The sequence below is a fragment of the Scyliorhinus torazame genome, chromosome 2, assembly GCF_047496885.1.
Source record: "Scyliorhinus torazame isolate Kashiwa2021f chromosome 2, sScyTor2.1, whole genome shotgun sequence".
Lineage (NCBI taxonomy): Eukaryota > Metazoa > Chordata > Chondrichthyes > Carcharhiniformes > Scyliorhinidae > Scyliorhinus > Scyliorhinus torazame.
Genome location: NC_092708.1, coordinates 216,575,177 through 216,601,949, shown reverse-complemented (window position 1 = coordinate 216,601,949; position 26,773 = coordinate 216,575,177). Strand labels below are relative to the sequence as shown.

General features: G+C 57.4%; 1 protein-coding gene across 4 annotated transcripts in view; it reads left to right on the top strand.

Moving 5' to 3' along the window:
- ical1 (islet cell autoantigen 1-like) overlaps positions 1 to 26,773 on the top strand; it is a 324,958-nt gene that overhangs the window by 291,256 nt on the left and 6,929 nt on the right. For all 4 annotated transcript variants that reach the window (XM_072483779.1, XM_072483797.1, XM_072483788.1 and 1 more), the window contains one exon: positions 26,005 to 26,265. In XM_072483779.1, the coding sequence (XP_072339880.1) occupies positions 26,005 to 26,265 (261 nt within the window). The remainder of the gene's footprint in view (positions 1 to 26,004; positions 26,266 to 26,773) is intronic.

The window sequence follows — 26,773 nt, the reverse complement described above, 5'->3', positions numbered from 1 at the left end:
AGACGCTGACAGACCAGTCACTCCGCACTGTGGCACTGACAGACCAGTCACTCTGCACTGAGACGCTGACAGATCAGTCACTCCGCACTGTGGCGCTGACAGACCAGTCACTATGCACTGAGACGCTGACAGACCAGTCACTCCCCACTGAGACGCTGACAGACCAGTCACTCCGCACTGAGACGCTGACAGACCAGTCACTCCGCACTGTGGCACTGACAGACCAGTCACTCCGCACTGAGACGCTGACAGATCAGTCACTCCCCACTGAGACGCTGACAGATCAGTCACTCTGCACTGTGGCACTGACAGACCAGTCACTCCCCACTGAGACGCTGACAGACCAGTCACTCCGCACTGTGGCGCTGACAGACCAGTCACTCCCCACTGAGACGCTGACAGACCAGTCACTCTGCACTGTGGCGCTGACAGACCAGTCACTCCGCACTGTGGCGCTGACAGATCAGTCACTCCCCACTGAGACGCTGACAGACCAGTCACTCCGCACTGTGGCACTGACAGACCAGTCACTCCCCACTGAGACGCTGACAGACCAGTCACTCCGCACTGAGACGCTGACAGACCAGTCACTCCGCACTGTGGCGCTGACAGATCAGTCACTCCCCACTGAGACGCTGACAGACCAGTCACTCCGCACTGTGGCACTGACAGACCAGTCACTCCCCACTGAGACGCTGACAGACCAGTCACTCCGCACTGAGACGCTGACAGACCAGTCACTCCGCACTGTGGCACTGACAGACCAGTCACTCCGCACTGTGGCACTGACAGACCAGTCACTCCGCACTGTGGCACTGACAGACCAGTCACTCCGCACTGTGGCACTGACAGACCAGTCACTCCCCACTGAGACGCTGACAGACCAGTCACTCCGCACTGAGACGCTGACAGACCAGTCACTATGCACTGTGGCGCTGACAGACCAGTCACTCCCCACTGAGACGCTGACAGATCAGTCACTCCCCACTGAGACGCTGACAGACCAGTCACTCCGCACTGTGGCACTGACAGACCAGTCACTCTGCACTGTGGCACTGACAGACCAGTCACTCCGCACTGTGGCACTGACAGACCAGTCACTCTGCACTGTGGCGCTGGCAGACCAGTCACTCCGCACTGTGGCGCTGACAGACCAGTCACTCCGCACTGTGACGCTGACAGACCAGTCACTCCGCACTGTGGCGCTGACAGACCAGTCACTCCGCACTGTGGCGCTGACAGACCAGTCACTCCGCACTGTGGCGCTGACAGACCAGTCACTCCGCACTGTGGCGCTGACAGATCAGTCACTCCGCACTGTGGCGCTGACAGACCAGTCACTCCGCACTGTGGCGCTGACAGATCAGTCACTCCGCACTGTGGCGCTGACAGATCAGTCACTCCGCACTGTGGCGCTGACAGACCAGTCACTCCGCACTGTGGCGCTGACAGATCAGTCACTCCGCACTGTGGCGCTGACAGACCAGTCACTCCGCACTGTGGCGCTGACAGACCAGTCACTCCGCACTGTGGCGCTGACAGACCAGTCACTCCGCACTGTGGCGCTGACAGATCAGTCACTATGCACTGTGGCGCTGACAGACCAGTCACTCCGCACTGTGGCACTGACAGACCAGTCACTCCCCACTGAGACGCTGACAGACCAGTCACTCCGCACTGTGGCGCTGACAGATCAGTCACTCCGCACTGTGGCACTCACAGACCAGTCACTCCCCACTGAGACGCTGACAGACCAGTCACTCCGCACTGTGGCACTGACAGACCAGTCACTCCCCACTGAGACGCTGACAGACCAGTCACTCCGCACTGTGGCGCTGACAGACCAGTCACTCCGCACTGTGGCGCTGACAGACCAGTCACTCCGCACTGTGGCGCTGACAGACCAGTCACTCCCCACTGAGACGCTGACAGACCAGTCACTCCGCACTGAGACGCTGACAGACCAGTCACTCCCCACTGAGACGCTGACAGACCAGTCACTCTGCACTGTGGCGCTGACAGATCAGTCACTCCCCACTGAGACGCTGACAGACCAGTCACTCCGCACTGTGGCGCTGACAGATCAGTCACTCCGCACTGTGGCGCTGACAGATCAGTCACTCCGCACTGTGGCGCTGACAGATCAGTCACTCCGCACTGAGACGCTGACAGACCAGTCACTCCGCACTGTGGCGCTGACAGATCAGTCACTCCGCACTGTGGCGCTGACAGATCAGTCACTCCGCACTGTGGCACTGACAGACCAGTCACTCCGCACTGTGGCGCTGACAGACCAGTCACTCCGCACTGTGGCGCTGACAGATCAGTCACTCCGCACTGTGGCGCTGACAGACCAGTCACTCCGCACTGTGGCGCTGACAGACCAGTCACTCCGCACTGTGGCGCTGACAGACCAGTCACTCCGCACTGTGGCGCTGACAGACCAGTCACTCCGCACTGTGGCGCTGACAGATCAGTCACTCCGCACTGTGGCGCTGACAGATCAGTCACTCCGCACTGTGGCGCTGACAGACCAGTCACTCCGCACTGTGGCGCTGACAGACCAGTCACTCCGCACTGTGGCGCTGACAGACCAGTCACTCCGCAGTGTGACGCTGACAGACCAGTCACTCCGCACTGTGGCGCTGACAGACCAGTCACTCCCCACTGAGACGCTGACAGACCAGTCACTCCGCACTGTGGCGCTGACAGACCAGTCACTATGCACTGTGGCGCTGACAGACCAGTCACTCTGCACTGTGGCGCTGACAGACCAGTCACTCCGCACTGTGGCGCTGACAGACCAGTCACTCTGCACTGTGGCGCTGACAGACCAGTCACTCCGCACTGTGGCGCTGACAGACCAGTCACTCCCCACTGAGACGCTGACAGACCAGTCACTCCGCACTGTGGCGCTGACAGACCAGTCACTCCCCACTGAGACGCTGACAGACCAGTCACTCCGCACTGTGGCGCTGACAGACCAGTCACTCCCCACTGAGACGCTGACAGATCAGTCACTCCGCACTGTGACGCTGACAGACCAGTCACTCCGCACTGTGACGCTGACAGACCAGTCACTCCGCACTGTGGCGCTGACAGACCAGTCACTCCGCACTGTGGCGCTGACAGACCAGTCACTCCCCACTGAGACGCTGACAGACCAGTCACTCCCCACTGTGGCGCTGACAGACCAGTCACTCCGCACTGTGGCGCTGACAGATCAGTCACTCCGCACTGTGGCGCTGACAGATCAGTCACTCTGCACTGTGGCGCTGACAGATCAGTCACTCCGCACTGTGGCGCTGACAGATCAGTCACTCCGCACTGTGGCGCTGACAGATCAGTCACTCCGCACTGTGGCGCTGACAGACCAGTCACTCCGCACTGTGGCGCTGACAGATCAGTCACTCCGCACTGTGGCGCTGACAGACCAGTCACTCCGCACTGTGGCGCTGACAGATCAGTCACTCCGCACTGTGACGCTGACAGACCAGTCACTCCGCACTGTGGCACTGACAGATCAGTCACTCCCCACTGTGGCGCTGACAGACCAGTCACTCCGCACTGTGACGCTGACAGACCAGTCACTCCGCACTGTGGCGCTGACAGATCAGTCACTCCGCACTGTGACGCTGACAGACCAGTCACTCCGCACTGTGGCGCTGACAGATCAGTCACTCTGCACTGTGGCGCTGACAGATCAGTCACTCCCCACTGTGACGCTGACAGACCAGTCACTCCGCACTGTGGCGCTGACAGACCAGTCACTCCGCAGTGTGACGCTGACAGACCAGTCACTCCGCACTGTGGCGCTGACAGACCAGTCACTCCGCACTGTGGCGCTGACAGACCAGTCACTCCGCAGTGTGACGCTGACAGACCAGTCACTCCGCACTGTGGCGCTGACAGACCAGTCACTCCGCACTGTGGCGCTGACAGACCAGTCACTCCCCACTGAGACGCTGACAGACCAGTCACTCCGCACTGTGGCACTGACAGACCAGTCACTCCGCACTGTGGCACTGACAGACCAGTCACTCCGCACTGTGGCACTGACAGACCAGTCACTCCGCACTGTGGCGCTGACAGACCAGTCACTCCGCACTGTGGCACTGACAGACCAGTCACTCCGCACTGTGGCACTGACAGACCAGTCACTCCGCACTGAGACGCTGACAGACCAGTCACTCTGCACTGAGACGCTGACAGACCAGTCACTCCGCACTGTGGCGCTGACAGATCAGTCACTCCGCACTGAGACGCTGACAGACCAGTCACTCCGCACTGTGGCGCTGGCAGATCAGTCACTCCCCACTGTGGCGCTGGCAGACCAGTCACTCCGCACTGTGGCGCTGACAGATCAGTCACTCCCCACTGTGGCGCTGGCAGATCAGTCACTCCCCACTGTGGCGCTGGCAGACCAGTCACTCCCCACTGTGGCGCTGGCAGACCAGTCACTCCGCACTGTGGCGCTGGCAGACCAGTCACTCCGCACTGTGGCGCTGACAGACCAGTCACTCTGCACTGAGACGCTGACAGATCAGTCACTCCGCACTGTGGCGCTGACAGACCAGTCACTCCGCACTGTGACGCTGACAGATCAGTCACTCCCCACTGTGGCGCTGACAGATCAGTCACTATGCACTGAGACGCTGACAGATCAGTCACTCCCCACTGTGGCGCTGACAGACCAGTCACTCCGCACTGTGGCGCTGACAGACCAGTCACTCCGCACTGAGACGCTGACAGACCAGTCACTCTGCACTGTGACGCTGACAGACCAGTCACTCCGCACTGTGGCGCTGACAGATCAGTCACTCCCCACTGTGGCGCTGACAGACCAGTCACTCCGCACTGTGGCGCTGACAGACCAGTCACTCTGCACTGTGACGCTGACAGATCAGTCACTATGCACTGAGACGCTGACAGATCAGTCACTCCCCACTGTGGCGCTGACAGACCAGTCACTCCGCACTGTGGCGCTGACAGACCAGTCACTCCGCACTGAGACGCTGACAGACCAGTCACTCTGCACTGTGACGCTGACAGATCAGTCACTCCCCACTGTGGCGCTGACAGATCAGTCACTATGCACTGAGACGCTGACAGATCAGTCACTCCGCACTGTGGCGCTGACAGATCAGTCACTCCGCACTGTGGCGCTGACAGACCAGTCACTATGCACTGTGGCGCTGGCAGACCAGTCACTCCGCACTGTGGCGCTGACAGACCAGTCACTCCGCACTGTGGCGCTGGCAGACCAGTCACTCCGCACTGTGGCGCTGACAGACCAGTCACTCCGCACTGTGGCGCTGGCAGACCAGTCACTCCGCACTGTGGCGCTGACAGATCAGTCACTCCGCACTGTGGCGCTGACAGACCAGTCACTCCCCACTGTGGCGCTGACAGACCAGTCACTCCGCACTGTGGCACTGACAGACCAGTCACTCCGCACTGTGGCGCTGACAGACCAGTCACTCCCCACTGTGGCGCTGGCAGACCAGTCACTCCGCACTGTGGCGCTGACAGACCAGTCACTCCGCACTGTGGCGCTGACAGACCAGTCACTCCGCACTGTGGCGCTGGCAGACCAGTCACTCCGCACTGTGGCGCTGACAGACCAGTCACTCCGCACTGTGGCGCTGACAGATCAGTCACTCCCCACTGTGGCGCTGACAGACCAGTCACTCCACACTGTGGCACTGACAGATCAGTCACTCCGCACTGTGGCACTGACAGACCAGTCACTCCGCACTGTGGCGCTGACAGACCAGTCACTCCGCACTGTGGCGCTGACAGATCAGTCACTCCGCACTGTGGCACTGACAGACCAGTCACTCCGCACTGTGGCGCTGACAGATCAGTCACTCCGCACTGTGACGCTGACAGACCAGTCACTCCGCACTGTGGCACTGGCAGATCAGTCACTCCGCACTGTGGCACTGACAGACCAGTCACTCCGCACTGTGGCGCTGACAGATCAGTCACTCCGCACTGAGACGCTGACAGACCAGTCACTCCGCACTGTGGCGCTGACAGACCAGTCACTCCCCACTGTGGCGCTGGCAGACCAGTCACTCCGCACTGTGGCGCTGACAGACCAGTCACTCCGCACTGTGGCGCTGACAGACCAGTCACTCCGCACTGTGGCGCTGGCAGACCAGTCACTCCGCACTGTGGCGCTGACAGACCAGTCACTCCCCACTGTGGCGCTGACAGACCAGTCACTCCACACTGTGGCACTGACAGATCAGTCACTCCGCACTGTGGCACTGACAGACCAGTCACTCCGCACTGTGGCGCTGACAGATCAGTCACTCCGCACTGTGGCGCTGACAGATCAGTCACTCCGCACTGTGGCGCTGACAGACCAGTCACTCCGCACTGTGGCGCTGGGAGATCAGTCACTCCGCACTGTGGCACTGACAGACCAGTCACTCCGCACTGTGGCGCTGACAGATCAGTCACTCCGCACTGTGACGCTGACAGACCAGTCACTCCGCACTGTGGCACTGGCAGATCAGTCACTCCGCACTGTGGCACTGACAGAACAGTCACTCCGCACTGTGGCGCTGACAGATCAGTCACTCCGCACTGAGACGCTGACAGACCAGTCACTCCGCACTGTGGCGCTGACAGACCAGTCACTCCGCACTGTGGCACTGGCAGACCAGTCACTCCGCACTGTGGCGCTGACAGACCAGTCACTCCGCACTGTGGCACTGACAGACCAGTCACTCCGCACTGTGGCACTGACAGACCAGTCACTCTGCACTGAGACGCTGACAGACCAGTCACTCCGCACTGTGGCGCTGACAGACCAGTCACTCTGCACTGTGGCGCTGACAGACCAGTCACTCCCCACTGAGACGCTGACAGACCAGTCACTCCCCACTGAGACGCTGACAGACCAGTCACTCCGCACTGTGGCACTGACAGACCAGTCACTCCGCACTGTGGCACTGACAGATCAGTCACTCCGCACTGAGACGCTGACAGACCAGTCACTCCGCACTGTGGCACTGACAGATCAGTCACTCCCCACTGAGACGCTGACAGACCAGTCACTCCGCACTGTGGCGCTGACAGACCAGTCACTCCGCACTGTGGCACTGGCAGATCAGTCACTCCGCACTGTGGCGCTGACAGACCAGTCACTCCGCACTGTGGCACTGGCAGATCAGTCACTCCGCACTGTGGCGCTGACAGACCAGTCACTCCGCACTGTGGCACTGGCAGATCAGTCACTCCGCACTGTGGCACTGACAGACCAGTCACTCCGCACTGTGGCACTGGCAGATCAGTCACTCCGCACTGTGGCGCTGACAGACCAGTCACTCCGCACTGTGGCGCTGACAGACCAGTCACTCCGCACTGTGGCGCTGACAGACCAGTCACTCCGCACTGTGGCACTGACAGATCAGTCACTCCGCACTGAGACGCTGACAGACCAGTCACTCCGCACTGTGGCACTGACAGATCAGTCACTCCCCACTGAGACGCTGACAGACCAGTCACTCCGCACTGTGGCGCTGACAGACCAGTCACTCCGCACTGTGGCACTGACAGACCAGTCACTCCCCACTGTGGCACTGACAGACCAGTCACTCCGCACTGTGGCACTGGCAGATCAGTCACTCCGCACTGTGGCGCTGACAGACCAGTCACTCCGCACTGTGGCACTGACAGACCAGTCACTCCGCACTGTGGCACTGGCAGATCAGTCACTCCGCACTGTGGCGCTGACAGACCAGTCACTCCGCACTGTGGCGCTGACAGATCAGTCACTCCGCACTGAGACGCTGACAGACCAGTCACTCCGCACTGTGGCGCTGACAGACCAGTCACTCCGCACTGTGGCGCTGACAGATCAGTCACTCCGCACTGTGGCGCTGACAGACCAGTCACTCCGCACTGTGGCGCTGACAGATCAGTCACTCTGCACTGTGGCGCTGACAGACCAGTCACTCCGCACTGTGGCGCTGACAGATCAGTCACTCCGCACTGTGGCGCTGACAGACCAGTCACTCCGCACTGTGGCGCTGACAGATCAGTCACTCTGCACTGTGGCGCTGACAGACCAGTCACTCCGCACTGTGGCGCTGACAGATCAGTCACTCCGCACTGTTGCGCTGACAGACCAGTCACTCCGCACTGTGGCGCTGACAGACCAGTCACTCCGCACTGTGGCGCTGACAGACCAGTCACTCCGCACTGAGACGCTGACAGACCAGTCACTATGCACTGAGACGCTGACAGACCAGTCACTCCGCACTGTGGCGCTGACAGACCAGTCACTCCGCACTGAGACGCTGACAGACCAGTCACTATGCACTGAGACGCTGACAGATCAGTCACTCTGCACTGTGGCGCTGACAGACCAGTCACTCCGCACTGTGGCGCTGACAGACCAGTCACTCCGCAGTGTGGCGCTGACAGACCAGTCACTCCGCAGTGTGGCGCTGACAGACCAGTCACTCTGCACTGTGGCGCTGACAGACCAGTCACTCCGCAGTGTGGCGCTGACAGACCAGTCACTCCGCAGTGTGGCGCTGACAGACCAGTCACTCTGCACTGAGGCGCTGACAGATCAGTCACTCTGCACTGTGGCGCTGACAGACCAGTCACTCCGCACTGTGGCGCTGACAGACCAGTCACTCCGCAGTGTGGCGCTGACAGACCAGTCACTCCGCAGTGTGGCGCTGACAGACCAGTCACTCCGCACTGTGGCGCTGACAGACCAGTCACTCCGCACTGTGGCGCTGACAGACCAGTCACTCCGCACTGTGGCGCTGACAGACCAGTCACTCCGCACTGTGGCGCTGACAGACCAGTCACTCCGCAGTGTGGCGCTGACAGACCAGTCACTCCGCACTGTGGCGCTGACAGACCAGTCACTCCGCACTGTGGCGCTGACAGACCAGTCACTCCGCAGTGTGGCGCTGACAGACCAGTCACTCCGCAGGGTGGCGCTGACAGACCAGTCACTCCGCACTGTGGCGCTGACAGACCAGTCACTCCGCAGTGTGGCGCTGACAGACCAGTCACTCCGCACTGTGGCGCTGACAGACCAGTCACTCCGCACTGTGGCGCTGACAGACCAGTCACTCCGCAGTGTGGCGCTGACAGACCAGTCACTCCGCAGTGTGGCGCTGACAGACCAGTCACTCCGCACTGTGGCGCTGACAGACCAGTCACTCCGCAGTGTGGCGCTGACAGACCAGTCACTCCGCACTGTGGCACTGACAGACCAGTCACTCCGCACTGTGGCGCTGACAGACCAGTCACTCCGCACTGTGGCGCTGACAGACCAGTCACTCCGCAGTGTGGCGCTGACAGACCAGTCACTCCGCACTGTGGCACTGACAGACCAGTCACTCCGCACTGTGGCGCTGACAGACCAGTCACTCCGCATTGTGGCGCTGACAGACCAGTCACTCCGCAGTGTGGCGCTGACAGACCAGTCACTCCGCAGTGTGGCGCTGACAGACCAGTCACTCCGCACTGTGGCACTGACAGACCAGTCACTCCGCACTGTGGCACTGACAGACCAGTCACTCCGCACTGTGGCGCTGACAGACCAGTCACTCTGCACTGTGGCGCTGACAGACCAGTCACTCCGCACTGTGGCGCTGACAGACCAGTCACTCCGCACTGTGGCGCTGACAGACCAGTCACTCCGCACTGTGGCGCTGACAGACCAGTCACTCCGCACTGTGGCGCTGACAGACCAGTCACTATGCACTGTGGCGCTGACAGATCAGTCACTCTGCACTGTGGCGCTGACAGACCAGTCACTCCGCATTGTGGCGCTGACAGACCAGTCACTCCGCACTGTGGCGCTGACAGACCAGTCACTATGCACTGAGACGCTGACAGACCAGTCACTCCGCAGTGTGGCACTGACAGACCAGTCACTCCGCACTGAGACGCTGACAGACCAGTCACTCCGCACTGTGGCACTGACAGATCAGTCACTCCGCACTGTGGCGCTGACAGACCAGTCACTCCGCACTGTGGCGCTGACAGACCAGTCACTCCGCACTGTGGCGCTGACAGATCAGTCACTCTGCACTGTGGCGCTGACAGACCAGTCACTCCGCACTGTGGCGCTGACAGATCAGTCACTCCGCACTGTGGCGCTGACAGACCAGTCACTCTGCACTGTGGCGCTGACAGACCAGTCACTCTGCACTGTGGCGCTGACAGACCAGTCACTCCGCACTGTGGCGCTGACAGATCAGTCACTCTGCACTGTGGCGCTGACAGACAAGTCACTACGCACTGTGGCGCTGACAGACCAGTCACTCCGCACTGTGACGCTGACAGATCAGTCACTCCGCACTGTGGCGCTGACAGATCAGTCACTCTGCACTGTGGCGCTGACAGACAAGTCACTACGCACTGTGGCGCTGACAGATCAGTCACTCCGCACTGTGACGCTGACAGATCAGTCACTCCGCACTGTGGCGCTGACAGACCAGTCACTCCGCACTGTGACGCTGACAGATCAGTCACTCCGCACTGTGGCGCTGACAGACCAGTCACTCCGCACTGTGGCGCTGACAGACCAGTCACTATGCACTGTGGCGCTGACAGATCAGTCACTCCGCACTGTGGCACTGACAGATCAGTCACTCAGCACTGTGGCGCTGACAGACCAGTCACTCCGCACTGTGGCGCTGACAGACCAGTCACTATGCACTGTGGCGCTGACAGATCAGTCACTCCGCACTGAGACGCTGACAGACCAGTCACTCCGCACTGTGGCACTGACAGATCAGTCACTCAGCACTGTGGCGCTGACAGACCAGTCACTCAGCACTGTGGCGCTGACAGATCAGTCACTCTGCACTGTGGCGCTGACAGACCAGTCACTCCGCACTGTGGCGCTGACAGACCAGTCACTCCGCACTGTGGCACTGACAGATCAGTCACTCAGCACTGTGGCACTGACAGACCAGTCACTCCGCACTGTGGCGCTGACAGATCAGTCACTATGCACTGTGGCACTGACAGATCAGTCACTCTGCACTGTGGCGCTGACAGATCAGTCACTATGCACTGTGGCGCTGACAGACCAGTCACTCTGCACTGTGGCGCTGACAGATCAGTCACTCCGCACTGTGGCGCTGACAGACCAGTCACTCTGCACTGTGGCGCTGACAGATCAGTCACTATGCACTGTGGCGCTGACAGACCAGTCACTCTGCACTGTGGCGCTGACAGATCAGTCACTCCGCACTGTGGCGCTGACAGATCAGTCACTCTGCACTGTGGCGCTGACAGATCAGTCACTCTGCACTGTGGCGCTGACAGATCAGTCACTCCGCACTGTGGCGCTGACAGATCAGTCACTCCGCACTGTGACGCTGACAGATCAGTCACTCCGCACTGTGGCGCTGACAGATCAGTCACTATGCACTGTGGCGCTGACAGATCAGTCACTCTGCACTGTGGCGCTGACAGATCAGTCACTATGCACTGAGACGCTGACAGATCAGTCACTCCGCACTGTGGCGCTGACAGATCAGTCACTATGCACTGTGGCGCTGACAGATCAGTCACTCCGCACTGTGACGCTGACAGATCAGTCACTCCGCACTGAGACGCTGACAGATCAGTCACTCTGCACTGTGGCGCTGACAGATCAGTCACTCCGCACTGTGGCGCTGACAGATCAGTCACTCCCCACTGAGACGCTGACAGATCAGTCACTCCGCACTGTGGCGCTGACAGATCAGTCACTCCGCACTGTGGCGCTGACAGACCAGTCACTCCGCACTGTGGCGCTGACAGATCAGTCACTATGCACTGTGGCGCTGACAGATCAGTCACTATGCACTGTGGCGCTGACAGATCAGTCACTATGCACTGTGGCGCTGACAGACCAGTCACTCCGCACTGTGGCGCTGACAGATCAGTCACTCTGCACTGAGACGCTGACAGACCAGTCACTTCGCACTGTGGCACTGACAGACCAGTCACTATGCACTGAGACGCTGACAGACCAGTCACTTCGCACTGTGGCGCTGACAGACCAGTCACTCCGCACTGTGGCGCTGACAGATCAGTCACTCTGCACTGTGGCGCTGACAGATCAGTCACTCTGCACTGTGGCGCTGACAGACCAGTCACTCCGCACTGTGGCGCTGACAGATCAGTCACTCTGCACTGTGGCGCTGACAGATCAGTCACTCCGCACTGTGGCGCTGACAGATCAGTCACTCTGCACTGTGGCGCTGACAGACCAGTCACTCCGCACTGTGGCGCTGACAGATCAGTCACTCTGCACTGTGGTGCTGACAGACCAGTCACTCCGCACTGTGGCGCTGACAGACCAGTCACTCCGCACTGTGGCGCTGACAGACCAGTCACTCCGCACTGTGGCGCTGACAGATCAGTCACTCCGCACTGTGGCGCTGACAGACCAGTCACTCCGCACTGTGGCGCTGACAGACCAGTCACTCCGCACTGTGGCGCTGACAGATCAGTCACTCCGCACTGTGGCGCTGACAGACCAGTCACTCCGCACTGTGGCGCTGACAGACCAGTCACTCCGCACTGTGGCACTGACAGATCAGTCACTCCGCACTGTGGCGCTGACAGACCAGTCACTCCGCACTGTGGCGCTGACAGACCAGTCACTCCCCACTGTGGCGCTGACAGACCAGTCACTCCGCACTGTGGCACTGACAGACCAGTCACTCCGCACTGTGGCGCTGACAGACCAGTCACTCCGCACTGTGGCGCTGACAGACCAGTCACTCCGCACTGTGGCGCTGACAGATCAGTCACTCCGCACTGTGGCGCTGACAGACCAGTCACTCCGCACTGTGGCACTGACAGACCAGTCACTCCGCACTGTGGCGCTGACAGACCAGTCACTCCGCACTGTGGCGCTGACAGACCAGTCACTATGCACTGTGGCGCTGACAGACCAGTCACTCCGCACTGTGGCGCTGACAGATCAGTCACTCCGCACTGTGGCGCTGACAGATCAGTCACTCTGCACTGTGGCGCTGACAGATCAGTCACTCTGCACTGTGGCGCTGACAGACCAGTCACTATGCACTGTGGCGCTGACAGACCAGTCACTATGCACTGAGACGCTGACAGACCAGTCACTCCGCACTGTGGCGCTGACAGACCAGTCACTATGCACTGAGACGCTGACAGACCAGTCACTCCGCACTGTGGCGCTGACAGACCAGTCACTCCGCACTGTGGCGCTGACAGACCAGTCACTATGCACTGAGACGCTGACAGATCAGTCACTCCGCACTGTGGCGCTGACAGACCAGTCACTCTGCACTGTGGCGCTGACAGATCAGTCACTCTGCACTGTGGCGCTGACAGATCAGTCACTCCGCACTGTGGCGCTGACAGACCAGTCACTATGCACTGAGACGCTGACAGACCAGTCACTCCGCACTGAGACGCTGACAGACCAGTCACTCCGCACTGTGGCGCTGACAGACCAGTCACTCCGCACTGTGGCGCTGACAGACCAGTCACTCCGCACTGTGGCGCTGACAGACCAGTCACTATGCACTGAGACGCTGACAGACCAGTCACTCCGCACTGAGACGCTGACAGACCAGTCACTCCCCACTGAGACGCTGACAGACCAGTCACTCCGCACTGTGGCGCTGACAGACCAGTCACTCCGCACTGTGGCACTGACAGACCAGTCACTCCGCACTGTGGCGCTGACAGACCAGTCACTCCGCACTGTGGCACTGACAGACCAGTCACTCCGCACTGTGGCGCTGACAGATCAGTCACTCCGCACTGTGGCGCTGACAGACCAGTCACTCCGCACTGTGGCACTGACAGACCAGTCACTCCGCACTGTGGCGCTGACAGATCAGTCACTCCGCACTGTGGCACTGACAGACCAGTCACTCCGCACTGTGGCGCTGACAGATCAGTCACTCCGCACTGTGGCGCTGACAGACCAGTCACTCCGCACTGTGGCACTGACAGACCAGTCACTCCGCACTGTGGCGCTGACAGACCAGTCACTCCCCACTGAGACGCTGACAGACCAGTCACTCCGCACTGTGGCGCTGACAGACCAGTCACTCCGCACTGTGGCACTGACAGACCAGTCACTCCGCACTGTGGCGCTGACAGACCAGTCACTCCGCACTGTGGCACTGACAGACCAGTCACTCCGCACTGTGGCGCTGACAGATCAGTCACTCTGCACTGTGGCGCTGACAGATCAGTCACTCCGCACTGAGACGCTGACAGACCAGTCACTCCGCACTGTGGCACTGACAGACCAGTCACTCCGCACTGTGGCGCTGACAGATCAGTCACTCCGCACTGAGACGCTGACAGACCAGTCACTCCGCACTGTGGCACTGACAGACCAGTCACTCCGCACTGTGGCGCTGGCAGACCAGTCACTCCGCACTGTGGCGCTGACAGACCAGTCACTCCGCACTGAGACGCTGACAGACCAGTCACTCCGCACTGTGGCGCTGACAGACCAGTCACTCCGCAGTGTGACGCTGACAGACCAGTCACTCCGCACTGAGACGCTGACAGACCAGTCACTCCGCAGTGTGACGCTGACAGACCAGTCACTCCGCACTGTGGCGCTGACAGACCAGTCACTCCGCAGTGTGACGCTGACAGACCAGTCACTCCGCACTGTGGCGCTGACAGATCAGTCACTCCGCACTGTGGCGCTGACAGACCAGTCACTCCGCACTGTGGCGCTGACAGACCAGTCACTCCGCACTGTGGCGCTGACAGATCAGTCACTCCGCACTGTGGCGCTGACAGACCAGTCACTCCGCACTGTGGCGCTGACAGATCAGTCACTCCGCACTGTGGCGCTGACAGACCAGTCACTCCGCACTGTGGCGCTGACAGATCAGTCACTCCGCACTGTGGCGCTGACAGACCAGTCACTCCGCACTGTGGCGCTGACAGACCAGTCACTCCGCAGTGTGACGCTGACAGACCAGTCACTCCGCACTGAGACGCTGACAGACCAGTCACTCCGCACTGTGGCGCTGACAGACCAGTCACTCCGCAGTGTGACGCTGACAGACCAGTCACTCCGCACTGTGGCGCTGACAGATCAGTCACTCCGCACTGTGGCACTGACAGACCAGTCACTCCGCACTGTGGCGCTGACAGATCAGTCACTCCGCACTGTGGCGCTGACAGACCAGTCACTCCGCATTGTGGCGCTGACAGACCAGTCACTCCGCACTGTGGCGCTGACAGACCAGTTACTCTGCACTGAGACGCTGACAGACCAGTCACTCCGCACTGTGGCGCTGACAGACCAGTCACTCCGCACTGTGGCGCTGACAGACCAGTTACTCTGCACTGAGACGCTGACAGACCAGTCACTCCGCACTGTGGCACTGACAGACCAGTCACTCCGCACTGTGGCGCTGACAGATCAGTCACTCCGCACTGTGGCACTGACAGATCAGTCACTCCGCACTGTGGCACTGACAGACCAGTCACTCCGCACTGTGGCACTGACAGACCAGTCACTCCGCACTGTGGCACTGACAGATCAGTCACTCCGCACTGTGGCACTGACAGATCAGTCACTCCGCACTGTGGCGCTGACAGACCAGTCACTCCGCACTGTGGCACTGACAGATCAGTCACTCCGCACTGTGGCACTGACAGACCAGTCACTCCGCACTGTGGCACTGACAGACCAGTCACTCCGCACTGTGGCACTGACAGATCAGTCACTCCGCACTGTGGCACTGACAGATCAGTCACTCCGCACTGTGGCACTGACAGACCAGTCACTCCGCAGTGTGGCGCTGACAGACCAGTCACTCCGCAGTGTGACGCTGACAGACCAGTCACTCCGCACTGTGGCGCTGACAGACCAGTCACTCCGCACTGAGACGCTGACAGACCAGTCACTCCGCACTGTGGCACTGACAGACCAGTCACTCCGCACTGTGGCGCTGACAGACCAGTCACTCCCCACTGAGACGCTGACAGATCAGTCACTCCGCACTGTGGCGCTGACAGACCAGTCACTCCCCACTGAGACGCTGACAGACCAGTCACTCCGCAGTGTGGCACTGACAGATCAGTCACTCCGCACTGTGGCGCTGACAGATCAGTCACTCCGCACTGAGACGCTGACAGACCAGTCACTCCGCAGTGTGACGCTGACAGATCAGTCACTCCGCACTGAGACGCTGACAGACCAGTCACTCCGCACTGTGGCGCTGACAGACCAGTCACTCCGCACTGTGGCGCTGACAGACCAGTCACTCCGCAGTGTGACGCTGACAGATCAGTCACTCCGCACTGAGACGCTGACAGACCAGTCACTCCGCAGTGTGACGCTGACAGATCAGTCACTCCGCACTGTGGCGCTGACAGATCAGTCACTCCGCACTGTGGCGCTGACAGACCAGTCACTCCCCACTGAGACGCTGACAGACCAGTCACTCCGCACTGTGGCGCTGACAGACCAGTCACTCCGCACTGTGGCGCTGACAGACCAGTCACTCCCCACTGAGACGCTGACAGACCAGTCACTCCCCACTGTGGCGCTGACAGACCAGTCACTCCCCACTGAGACGCTGACAGACCAGTCACTCCGCACTGTGGTGCTGACAGACCAGTCACTCTGCACTGAGACGCTGACAGACCAGTCACTCCGCACTGTGGCACTGACAGATCAGTCACTCCGCACTGTGGCGCTGACAGACCAGTCACTCCGCATTGTGGCACTGACAGATCAGTCACTCCGCACTGAGACGCTGACAGACCAGTCACTCCGCATTGTGGCACTGACAGATCAGTCACTCCGCACTGAGACGCTGACAGACCAGTCACTCCGCACTGTGGCACTGACAGACCAGTCACTCCGCACTGTGGCGCTGACAGACCAGTCACTCCGCATTGTGGCACTGACAGATCAGTCACTCCGCACTGAGACGCTGACAGACCAGTCACTCCGCATTGTGGCACTGACAGATCAGTCACTCCGCACTGAGACGCTGACAGACCAGTCACTCCGCACTGTGGCACTGACAGACCAGTCACTCCGCACTGAGACGCTGACAGACCAGTCACTCCGCATTGTGGCACTGACAGATCAGTCACTCCGCACTGAGACGCTGACAGACCAGTCACTCCGCATTGTGGCACTGACAGATCAGTCACTCCGCACTGAGACGCTGACAGACCAGTCACTCCGCACTGTGGCACTGACAGATCAGTCACTCCGCACTGAGACGCTGACAGACCAGTCACTCCGCACTGTGGTGCTGACAGACCAGTCACTCTGCACTGAGACGCTGACAGATCAGTCACTCCGCACTGAGACGCTGACAGACCAGTCACTCCGCACTGTGGTGCTGACAGACCAGTCACTCCGCACTGAGACGCTGACAGACCAGTCACTCCGCACTGTGGTGCTGACAGACCAGTCACTCCGCACTGAGACGCTGACAGACCAGTCACTCCGCACTGTGGTGCTGACAGACCAGTCACTCCGCACTGAGACGCTGACAGATCAGTCACTCCGCACTGAGACGCTGACAGACCAGTCACTCCGCACTGTGGTGCTGACAGACCAGTCACTCCGCACTGTGGTGCTGACAGACCAGTCACTCCGCACTGTGGTGCTGACAGACCAGTCACTCCGCACTGAGACGCTGACAGATCAGTCACTCCGCACTGAGACGCTGACAGACCAGTCACTCCGCACTGAGACGCTGACAGACCAGTCACTCCGCACTGTGGTGCTGACAGACCAGTCACTCCGCACTGAGACGCTGACAGATCAGTCACTCCGCACTGAGACGCTGACAGACCAGTCACTCCGCACTGTGGTGCTGACAGACCAGTCACTCCGCACTGTGGCACTGACAGACCAGTCACTCCGCACTGAGACGCTGACAGACCAGTCACTCCGCACTGTGGTGCTGACAGACCAGTCACTCCGCACTGAGACGCTGACAGACCAGTCACTCCGCACTGTGGCGCTGACAGACCAGTCACTATGCACTGTGGTGCTGACAGACCAGTCACTCCGCACTGTGGCGCTGACAGACCAGTCACTCTGCACTGAGACGCTGACAGACCAGTCACTCCGCACTGTGGCGCTGACAGACCAGTCACTCCGCACTGTGGCGCTGACAGATCAGTCACTCCGCACTGTGGCGCTGACAGATCTGTCACTCCGCACTGTGGCGCTGACAGATCTGTCACTCCGCACTGTGGCGCTGACAGACCAGTCACTCCGCACTGTGGCGCTGACAGATCAGTCACTCCGCACTGTGGCGCTGACAGATCTGTCACTCCGCACTGAGACGCTGACAGACCAGTCACTCCGCACTGTGGCGCTGACAGATCAGTCACTCCGTACTGAGGCGCTGACAGACCAGTCACTCCGCACTGTGGCGCTGACAGACCAGTCACTCCGCACTGTGGCGCTGACAGATCAGTCACTCCGCACTGTGGCGCTGACAGATCAGTCACTCCGCACTGTGGCACTGACAGACCAGTCACTCTGCACTGAGACGCTGACAGACCAGTCACTCCGCACTGTGGTGCTGACAGACCAGTCACTCCGCACTGAGACGCTGACAGACCAGTCACTCCGCACTGTGGCGCTGACAGACCAGTCACTCCGCACTGTGGCGCTGACAGATCAGTCACTCCGCACTGTGGCGCTGACAGACCAGTCACTCCGCACTGTGGCGCTGACAGACCAGTCACTATGCACTGTGGCGCTGACAGACCAGTCACTATGCACTGTGGCGCTGACAGACCAGTCACTCCGCACTGTGGCGCTGACAGACCAGTCACTATGCACTGTGGTGCTGACAGACCAGTCACTCTGCACTGAGACGCTGACAGACCAGTCACTATGCACTGTGGTGCTGACAGACCAGTCACTCCGCACTGTGGCGCTGACAGACCAGTCACTCCGCACTGTGGCGCTGACAGATCAGTCACTCCGCACTGTGGCGCTGACAGACCAGTCACTCCGCACTGTGGCGCTGACAGATCAGTCACTCCGTACTGAGGCGCTGACAGACCAGTCACTCCGCACTGTGGTGCTGACAGACCAGTCACTCCGCACTGAGACGCTGACAGACCAGTCACTCCGCACTGTGGTGCTGACAGACCCGTCACTCCGCACTGTGGCGCTGACAGACCAGTCACTCCGCACTGTGGTGCTGACAGACCCGTCACTCCGCACTGTGGTGCTGACAGACCAGTCACTCCGTACTGAGACGCTGACAGACCAGTCACTCCGCACTGAGACGCTGACAGACCAGTCACTCCGCACTGTGGTGCTGACAGACCAGTCACTCCGCACTGAGACGCTGACAGACCAGTCACTCCGCACTGTGGCGCTGACAGACCAGTCACTATGCACTGTGGCGCTGACAGACCAGTCACTCCGCACTGTGGCGCTGACAGACCAGTCACTATGCACTGTGGTGCTGACAGACCAGTCACTCTGCACTGTGGCGCTGACAGACCAGTCACTCCGCACTGTGGCGCTGACAGACCAGTCACTCCGCACTGTGGCGCTGACAGATCAGTCACTCCGCACTGTGGCGCTGACAGACCAGTCACTCCGCACTGTGGCGCTGACAGACCAGTCACTCCCCACTGAGACGCTGACAGACCAGTCACTCCGCACTGTGGCGCTGACAGACCAGTCACTCCGCACTGTGGCACTGACAGACCAGTCACTCCGCACTGTGGCGCTGACAGACCAGTCACTCCGCACTGTGGCACTGACAGACCAGTCACTCCCCACTGAGACGCTGACAGACCAGTCACTCCGCACTGTGGCGCTGACAGACCAGTCACTCCGCACTGTGGCACTGACAGACCAGTCACTCCGCACTGTGGCGCTGACAGACCAGTCACTCCGCACTGTGGCGCTGACAGACCAGTCACTCCGCACTGAGACGCTGACAGACCAGTCACTCCGCACTGTGGCGCTGACAGACCAGTCACTCTGCACTGTGGCGCTGACAGATCAGTCACTCCGCACTGTGGCGCTGACAGATCAGTCACTCCGCACTGTGGCACTGACAGACCAGTCACTCCGCACTGTGGCACTGACAGACCAGTCACTCCCCACTGTGGCGCTGACAGACCAGTCACTCCGCACTGTGGCGCTGACAGATCAGTCACTCCGCACTGTGGCACTGACAGACCAGTCACTCCGCACTGTGGCGCTGACAGATCAGTCACTCCGCACTGTGGCACTGACAGACCAGTCACTCCCCACTGTGGCGCTGACAGATCAGTCACTCCGCACTGTGGCGCTGACAGATCAGTCACTCCGCACTGTGGCACTGACAGACCAGTCACTCCGCACTGTGGCGCTGACAGATCAGTCACTCCGCACTGTGGCGCTGACAGATCAGTCACTCCGCACTGTGGCACTGACAGACCAGTCACTCCCCACTGTGGCGCTGACAGACCAGTCACTCCGCACTGTGGCGCTGACAGACCAGTCACTCCGCACTGTGGCGCTGACAGACCAGTCACTCCGCACTGTGGCGCTGACAGACCAGTCACTCCGCACTGTGGCGCTGACAGACCAGTCACTCCGCACTGAGACGCTGACAGACCAGTCACTCCGCACTGAGACGCTGACAGACCAGTCACTCCGCACTGTGGCGCTGACAGACCAGTCACTCCGCATTGTGGCGCTGACAGACCAGTCACTCCGCACTGTGGCGCTGACAGACCAGTCACTATGCACTGTGGTGCTGACAGACCAGTCACTCTGCACTGAGACGCTGACAGACCAGTCACTCCGCACTGTGGCGCTGACAGATCAGTCACTCCGCACTGTGGCGCTGACAGATCAGTCACTCCGCACTGTGGCGCTGACAGACCAGTCACTCCGTACTGAGGCGCTGACAGATCAGTCACTCCGCACTGTGGCGCTGACAGACCAGTCACTCCGCACTGTGGCGCTGACAGACCAGTCACTCCGCACTGTGGCGCTGACAGACCAGTCACTCCGCACTGTGGCGCTGACAGACCAGTCACTCCGCACTGAGACGCTGACAGATCAGTCACTCCGCACTGTGGCGCTGACAGATCAGTCACTCCGCACTGTGGCGCTGACAGACCAGTCACTCCGCACTGTGGCGCTGACAGACCAGTCACTCCGCACTGTGGCACTGACAGACCAGTCACTCCCCACTGTGGCGCTGACAGACCAGTCACTCCGCACTGTGGCACTGACAGACCAGTCACTCCGCACTGTGGCGCTGACAGACCAGTCACTCCGCACTGTGGCGCTGACAGACCAGTCACTCCGCACTGTGGCGCTGACAGACCAGTCACTCCGCACTGAGACGCTGACAGACCAGTCACTCCGCACTGTGGCGCTGACAGACCAGTCACTCCGCACTGTGGCGCTGACAGACCAGTCACTCCGCATTGTGGCGCTGACAGACCAGTCACTCCGCACTGTGGCGCTGACAGATCAGTCACTCCGCACTGTGGCGCTGACAGATCAGTCACTCCGCACTGTGGCGCTGACAGATCAGTCACTCCGCACTGTGGCACTGACAGACCAGTCACTCCCCACTGTGGCGCTGACAGACCAGTCACTCCGCACTGTGGCACTGACAGACCAGTCACTCCGCACTGTGGCGCTGACAGACCAGTCACTCCGCACTGTGGCGCTGACAGACCAGTCACTCCGCACTGTGGCGCTGACAGACCAGTCACTCCGCACTGAGACGCTGACAGACCAGTCACTCCGCACTGAGACGCTGACAGACCAGTCACTCCGCACTGTGGCGCTGACAGACCAGTCACTCCGCATTGTGGCGCTGACAGACCAGTCACTCCGCACTGTGGCGCTGACAGACCAGTCACTCCCCACTGAGACGTTGATCGACGACTTCCTCGAAACAACAACTTTTTGAGTTGTGCCAATTTGTTTCAATGGTAATGGGGGAAAATACCAAGAAAGTTCATAACTCTCATCCCACCAATTTTTCAATGTACAGGAGACGTATGATTCATCTAGCTCCAGAATGGATTGAATTCATTAATTCCGAAGGAAACATGGGACTGCTCCTGTGATAATCTGGGGAGGAATTTGCCTGGATGCAGTCAGCAGGTGCACCCCTCACATTGTGAATGTTTTCAAACTGTTCTGAGTGGTGATCCATTAACTCTGTATTCAGATCTCAAAACCCATGCTTCAAGTGTAGAGAGTTTCATGGACAATGTGATCTGCAGATGCTTTGGATTTTGTAGGAATTAGAACTATTTTGACCTGAGGAATAATTCACTTGTCACAGGAAATATTGACTGACTCTCTGATGAATGATTTCTGCAGGAAATAGCTGAGCAGTACTGGCCAGGAAGCTAGCAGTTTTGATCCCCAGTTAGTGCCAAGCTGGTAGATCTTCATCAGTATGATGTATCACATTGACCTCTGTGCCTCAGACTGTTTCTTGCTGATCCCTGTCCAGTGACCCATGGTGGAAGTGCATGCGTATGATCAGATGGTAACAGAATTGGATTTGGTTGTGATTGGTTTCTGCTCAATCTCCCCTCTTGTCAATCTGTCTGCTATCGAGGATCATAGGCTTGATGACTTGAATGAGATGCCAGTGACTAAGAATTGTACCCAACAAAGAAATGATCCTAGTGTTTTTATCCACCACCCACTTTTTCCCTTTCTTTCTGTGCTTCTAATTCTCTCCACCTTTCCTCAGGATGCTTCCTAACTCTATGTTCACAGGCCTCTTTCCCAGTCTTTGCACCTTTAGCTTTGTCTCCCAACTCCCCTGCCAGTTATATGAAATAGATCCCAGATGTCTGCCGTTTAAGATCGTGTCAAATGTGCCCCTGATAAACCACCCTTTATCTATGTCTCCTGTGTCCAAACTCTGACAGCCTAGTGATAGATCAGACTGGGATAAATCTGGAACTGACAGAACTGCTTGTAACTCATTCACCGACAAAGCAGCTCAGACCAGACGGTGATGCCACAGGAATGAATATGAATGTTGCTGGTCTCAACTCTTTTTCAAGGCCCTTATCAGATTTAAACTTGAGTGGAGGAATAAATGTTGAGCCCAACACCACAGTAGTGTTTGTAGTCCCAAAGCTGTCATGTGAAAAGGACTTGTGCTCTGCAGGGAAGAAAGTCAGCTACTGTGTAACAGTGCTGGTTATTTCTGTTCTGATGTGACTGTGCAGACTGGAATAATTGTCTGTAACTTGCTTTCAGCCAATATTTCATTCCCTTGCTTTAAACTTCCATTCAAACTTCGATTAGGTCCAGTACCTTGGGTTATGTTCAGGTTCAAAAGGTCACTTGATGCAAAGGGAAGGGCTGGAGTTTGGAACACAAAGGTGCTAAGATTTCATCCATAGTCTTTGAATAGTGGTGGAGTGGGGTTGGGGTGGGTGGGAGAGATAATTGTAGCCTTGCTGCCACCCCCCCCCCCCACCCCCCGGGTCTGATGCTGGGAGGCCGACTCCAGCATCTAACGGGACTTGGCTCCAGCAGGAGGCCCATCCACACTGGTACAATCCCAGCAGCGTCCCTAACCTGTTTCCAAGTGGCCATTTATTTGCCACTAATTGGTTGGCTGCAACTGCTGATATGACCCCCAGATTGTTCGGAGGGGGATCGCGTCGGGTGGCCAACCTGACTCGGTTCCCATGGTAGTGTGGTAAGGGGGTCTTAGTGCTGCAGAAATACTGATTCTGCCGTTAAGCATTGGAAAACAATTACGATGCTATCCCTAGTTATTGAAATTTGATTCACAATCATATTCCTCTTCAATAGAAAAAAAAAATGATCATTTTGCTATATTCATAGTGTCAGTATTTCACATAATTCAAAGTTTAGTGTGAGTCCAAAATGCTGGGAATACTCAGCAGGTCTTGCAGCACTTATGGAAAGAAAAATGAGTGTTAATGTTTCAAGTTGCATTGGATTCACAATGTTAACACTTTCTCTCCAGATGCTGCCAGACCTGCTGAGTATTTCCAGTTTTCAGATTTCCAATAACCGCAGTATTTTGTAAAGGCCATTAGGCAGACCAGAGCGCAGCATCCTAGTGAACTCTCCTGTTAATGTACCAGAGGGGTGGGGCTTTAAGTCTGAGATGCAGTGCTCCAAACTGAATGTATTTGCTGTCAGACCAAGATTCTAGATAACTGTAACAACTTGCACTCTTTGTATTCCAGCCCTGTTGAGATAAAGGCCAACCTTCCATTAATTAAAAAAAAAATTTTGGAGTACCCAATTATTTTTTTCCAATTAAGGGGCAATTTAGCGTGGCCAATCCACCTAACCTGCACATCTTTGGGTTGTGGGGGTGAGACCCATGCAGACAAGGAGAGAATGTGCAAACTCCACACGGACAGTGACCCGGATCGGGGTCGAACCCCATGGCATCATAAGGCAGCAGTGCTAACCACTGCGCCGCCCCACCCTTATCTACATTATTAATTACCTCAACAGACTCAGTTAGATCAGACATAACCATGTTGCCGTTCTTTCATCCGCTCTCATTTGTACATCATCCGATGACATTAACCCGATTCAACCCATCCCTCCAGTACAGAAACTCTTCCATTTAATACCTCTCTCAAGTATATAACTATTATTAAAGCCTATCCCTCCACTACCATGGCTCCTTAGCACCCTGATTCTCCCATGATGTCCATCCTTGAACTGCAAATTTCTCAATTTTTAATATCCAATTTCTACTGCTCTGGGACAAAATCACCTGCTTAATCGGCACCCCATCCATTGCCTTAAGATTAAGCCCCTCCATCACCAGCACACCATATCTGTAGTGTGTACTATCTACAAAATGCATTGGGGCAACTCACTCTTTGACAGTATCTCCCAAACCTCTGATCGCTAGCATCTGGAAACACAAGGGCAGCAGATGCGTGGGGACACCACTACCTACCAGTCTTATACCATGATCTCCTGGACAGGATCGTACCTTAATCATTACTGGGAATCCTGGAATCCATCTTTAACGGCACTGGCGGGGTGAACCTTCATAAGGACTGCAGTGCTTCTAAGAAGGTGGCTCCCTACATTCTACAACGGCAATTAGGATGGGCAATAAATGCTGGCATTGCCAGTGGCATGCAGATCCCATGAATGAATAAAACGCATTTTATTAATGTCCTTTTTGTCTCTATTATAACAAGAACTTTCATTTAGAAAAATGTTCCACGATGCTTCACAGGAGCTTAATCAGACCCAAATTTCAATGCTAAGGCAAATAAGGTTTATTTTGGAGATCAGAGGACTAAAAGCTTGGTCAACGAGGTTTTAAGGATGGTATTACAGCAGGAGAGAGGTGGGGAGGTCTGGAGCTCATAGATGCAGAAGGCCCAGCAAGCAGTGGTGGAACAAAAGAAGTGACGATGCACAATAAGCCCAAATGTCTTTGTAAGTGGTAGCGTTGGAGAAGGTTACAAAAATAGGGACGGGCAATCCTGGAGGGATTTCAACATGAGGATCAATTGGTGGACTGTGTCAATCTGGAGGTCATGAAATGGACTATATAAATGCAAGTTATTTTTTTATTTCTTTAACAATTTAGCAGCTTTGTGAGACGCATTGTGTTGGTTATGCATGTACAGTGTCTTTGGTCAATTGTCTTGGGACTATTCCAGTTCGTTCTGACGAACAATGCGCTGAATATTATTTCCTTTCACAAATGGAGACTTTTCCCCCTGATTGTAGCAGCTAATGAATCTTGCATCACTACTTTCATAATTACTATCTTCTCTGATTCTCTCAGGTCTTTGTGCTGTCTATGGTCATTCAACATAGATCCCAATTGCAGCAAGTGTTCCCAAAGTGAATGCCATATGATTGTAACCTATACAATTTTGTCATGCATTGAATAGGAAATGCTTGTATGAAATGTCTATCTCACTCAGCTTGGTATCACTACTTCCCCTTGAGGAATTATTATTATTATTATGTTTCAGTGCCGAAGGACCTACTGCCAGACATGTTAGACAATGAGAATCTGGAGAAGCATGAGTTAACATTTTTGAGTGATCTGTTGAACCCTAAACCCAGTGCACCCAATGACTTGAGCCATGAGTGGCAGAGTACATTTGGAAGTTCAGGGCTCAGTCCAGGGCCTTTAACTGAAACGGTCGAACCCAAACTGGCTGATGCTCCAACCGGTTTCCTGCCATCCGAGCTCTTTGACCTCAGCCATGACCCAGCAGGAGCTTTCATTGGTGAGTCTTATTGTTTATTCAATCACACTTTTCCCATTCACCGTTGTGAGTTTTCAGTCGTGAGGGCACTGACATGCAAAAGCTACATTTTATCCAACCGAGATACAATTTCAAACACATAACCTTTATAGTAAAGCCTAATCACATTTTTTCCCATCCCATTGTCCTTTCCTATAAACTCCATGCACCACAAACCTTCCCTTGCTGATATCATGGTTTGAAACCTAGCTCATAGGCCCCTGCAATGCTACTGTGTAGTCAGCAAAAGCGTCTGTTTAATTTTCTTAAAAATAAATTTAGAGTACCCAATTCATTTTTTTCCAATTAAGGGGCAACTTAGTGTGGCCAATTCACCTACCCTGCACATCTTTGGGTTGTGGGGGCGAAACCCACGCAAACACGGGGAAAATATGCAAACTCCACACAGACAGTGACCCAGAGCCGGGATCGAACCTGGGACCTCGGCGTCGTGAAGCAGCAGTGCTACCCATCGCGCCACCGTGCTGCT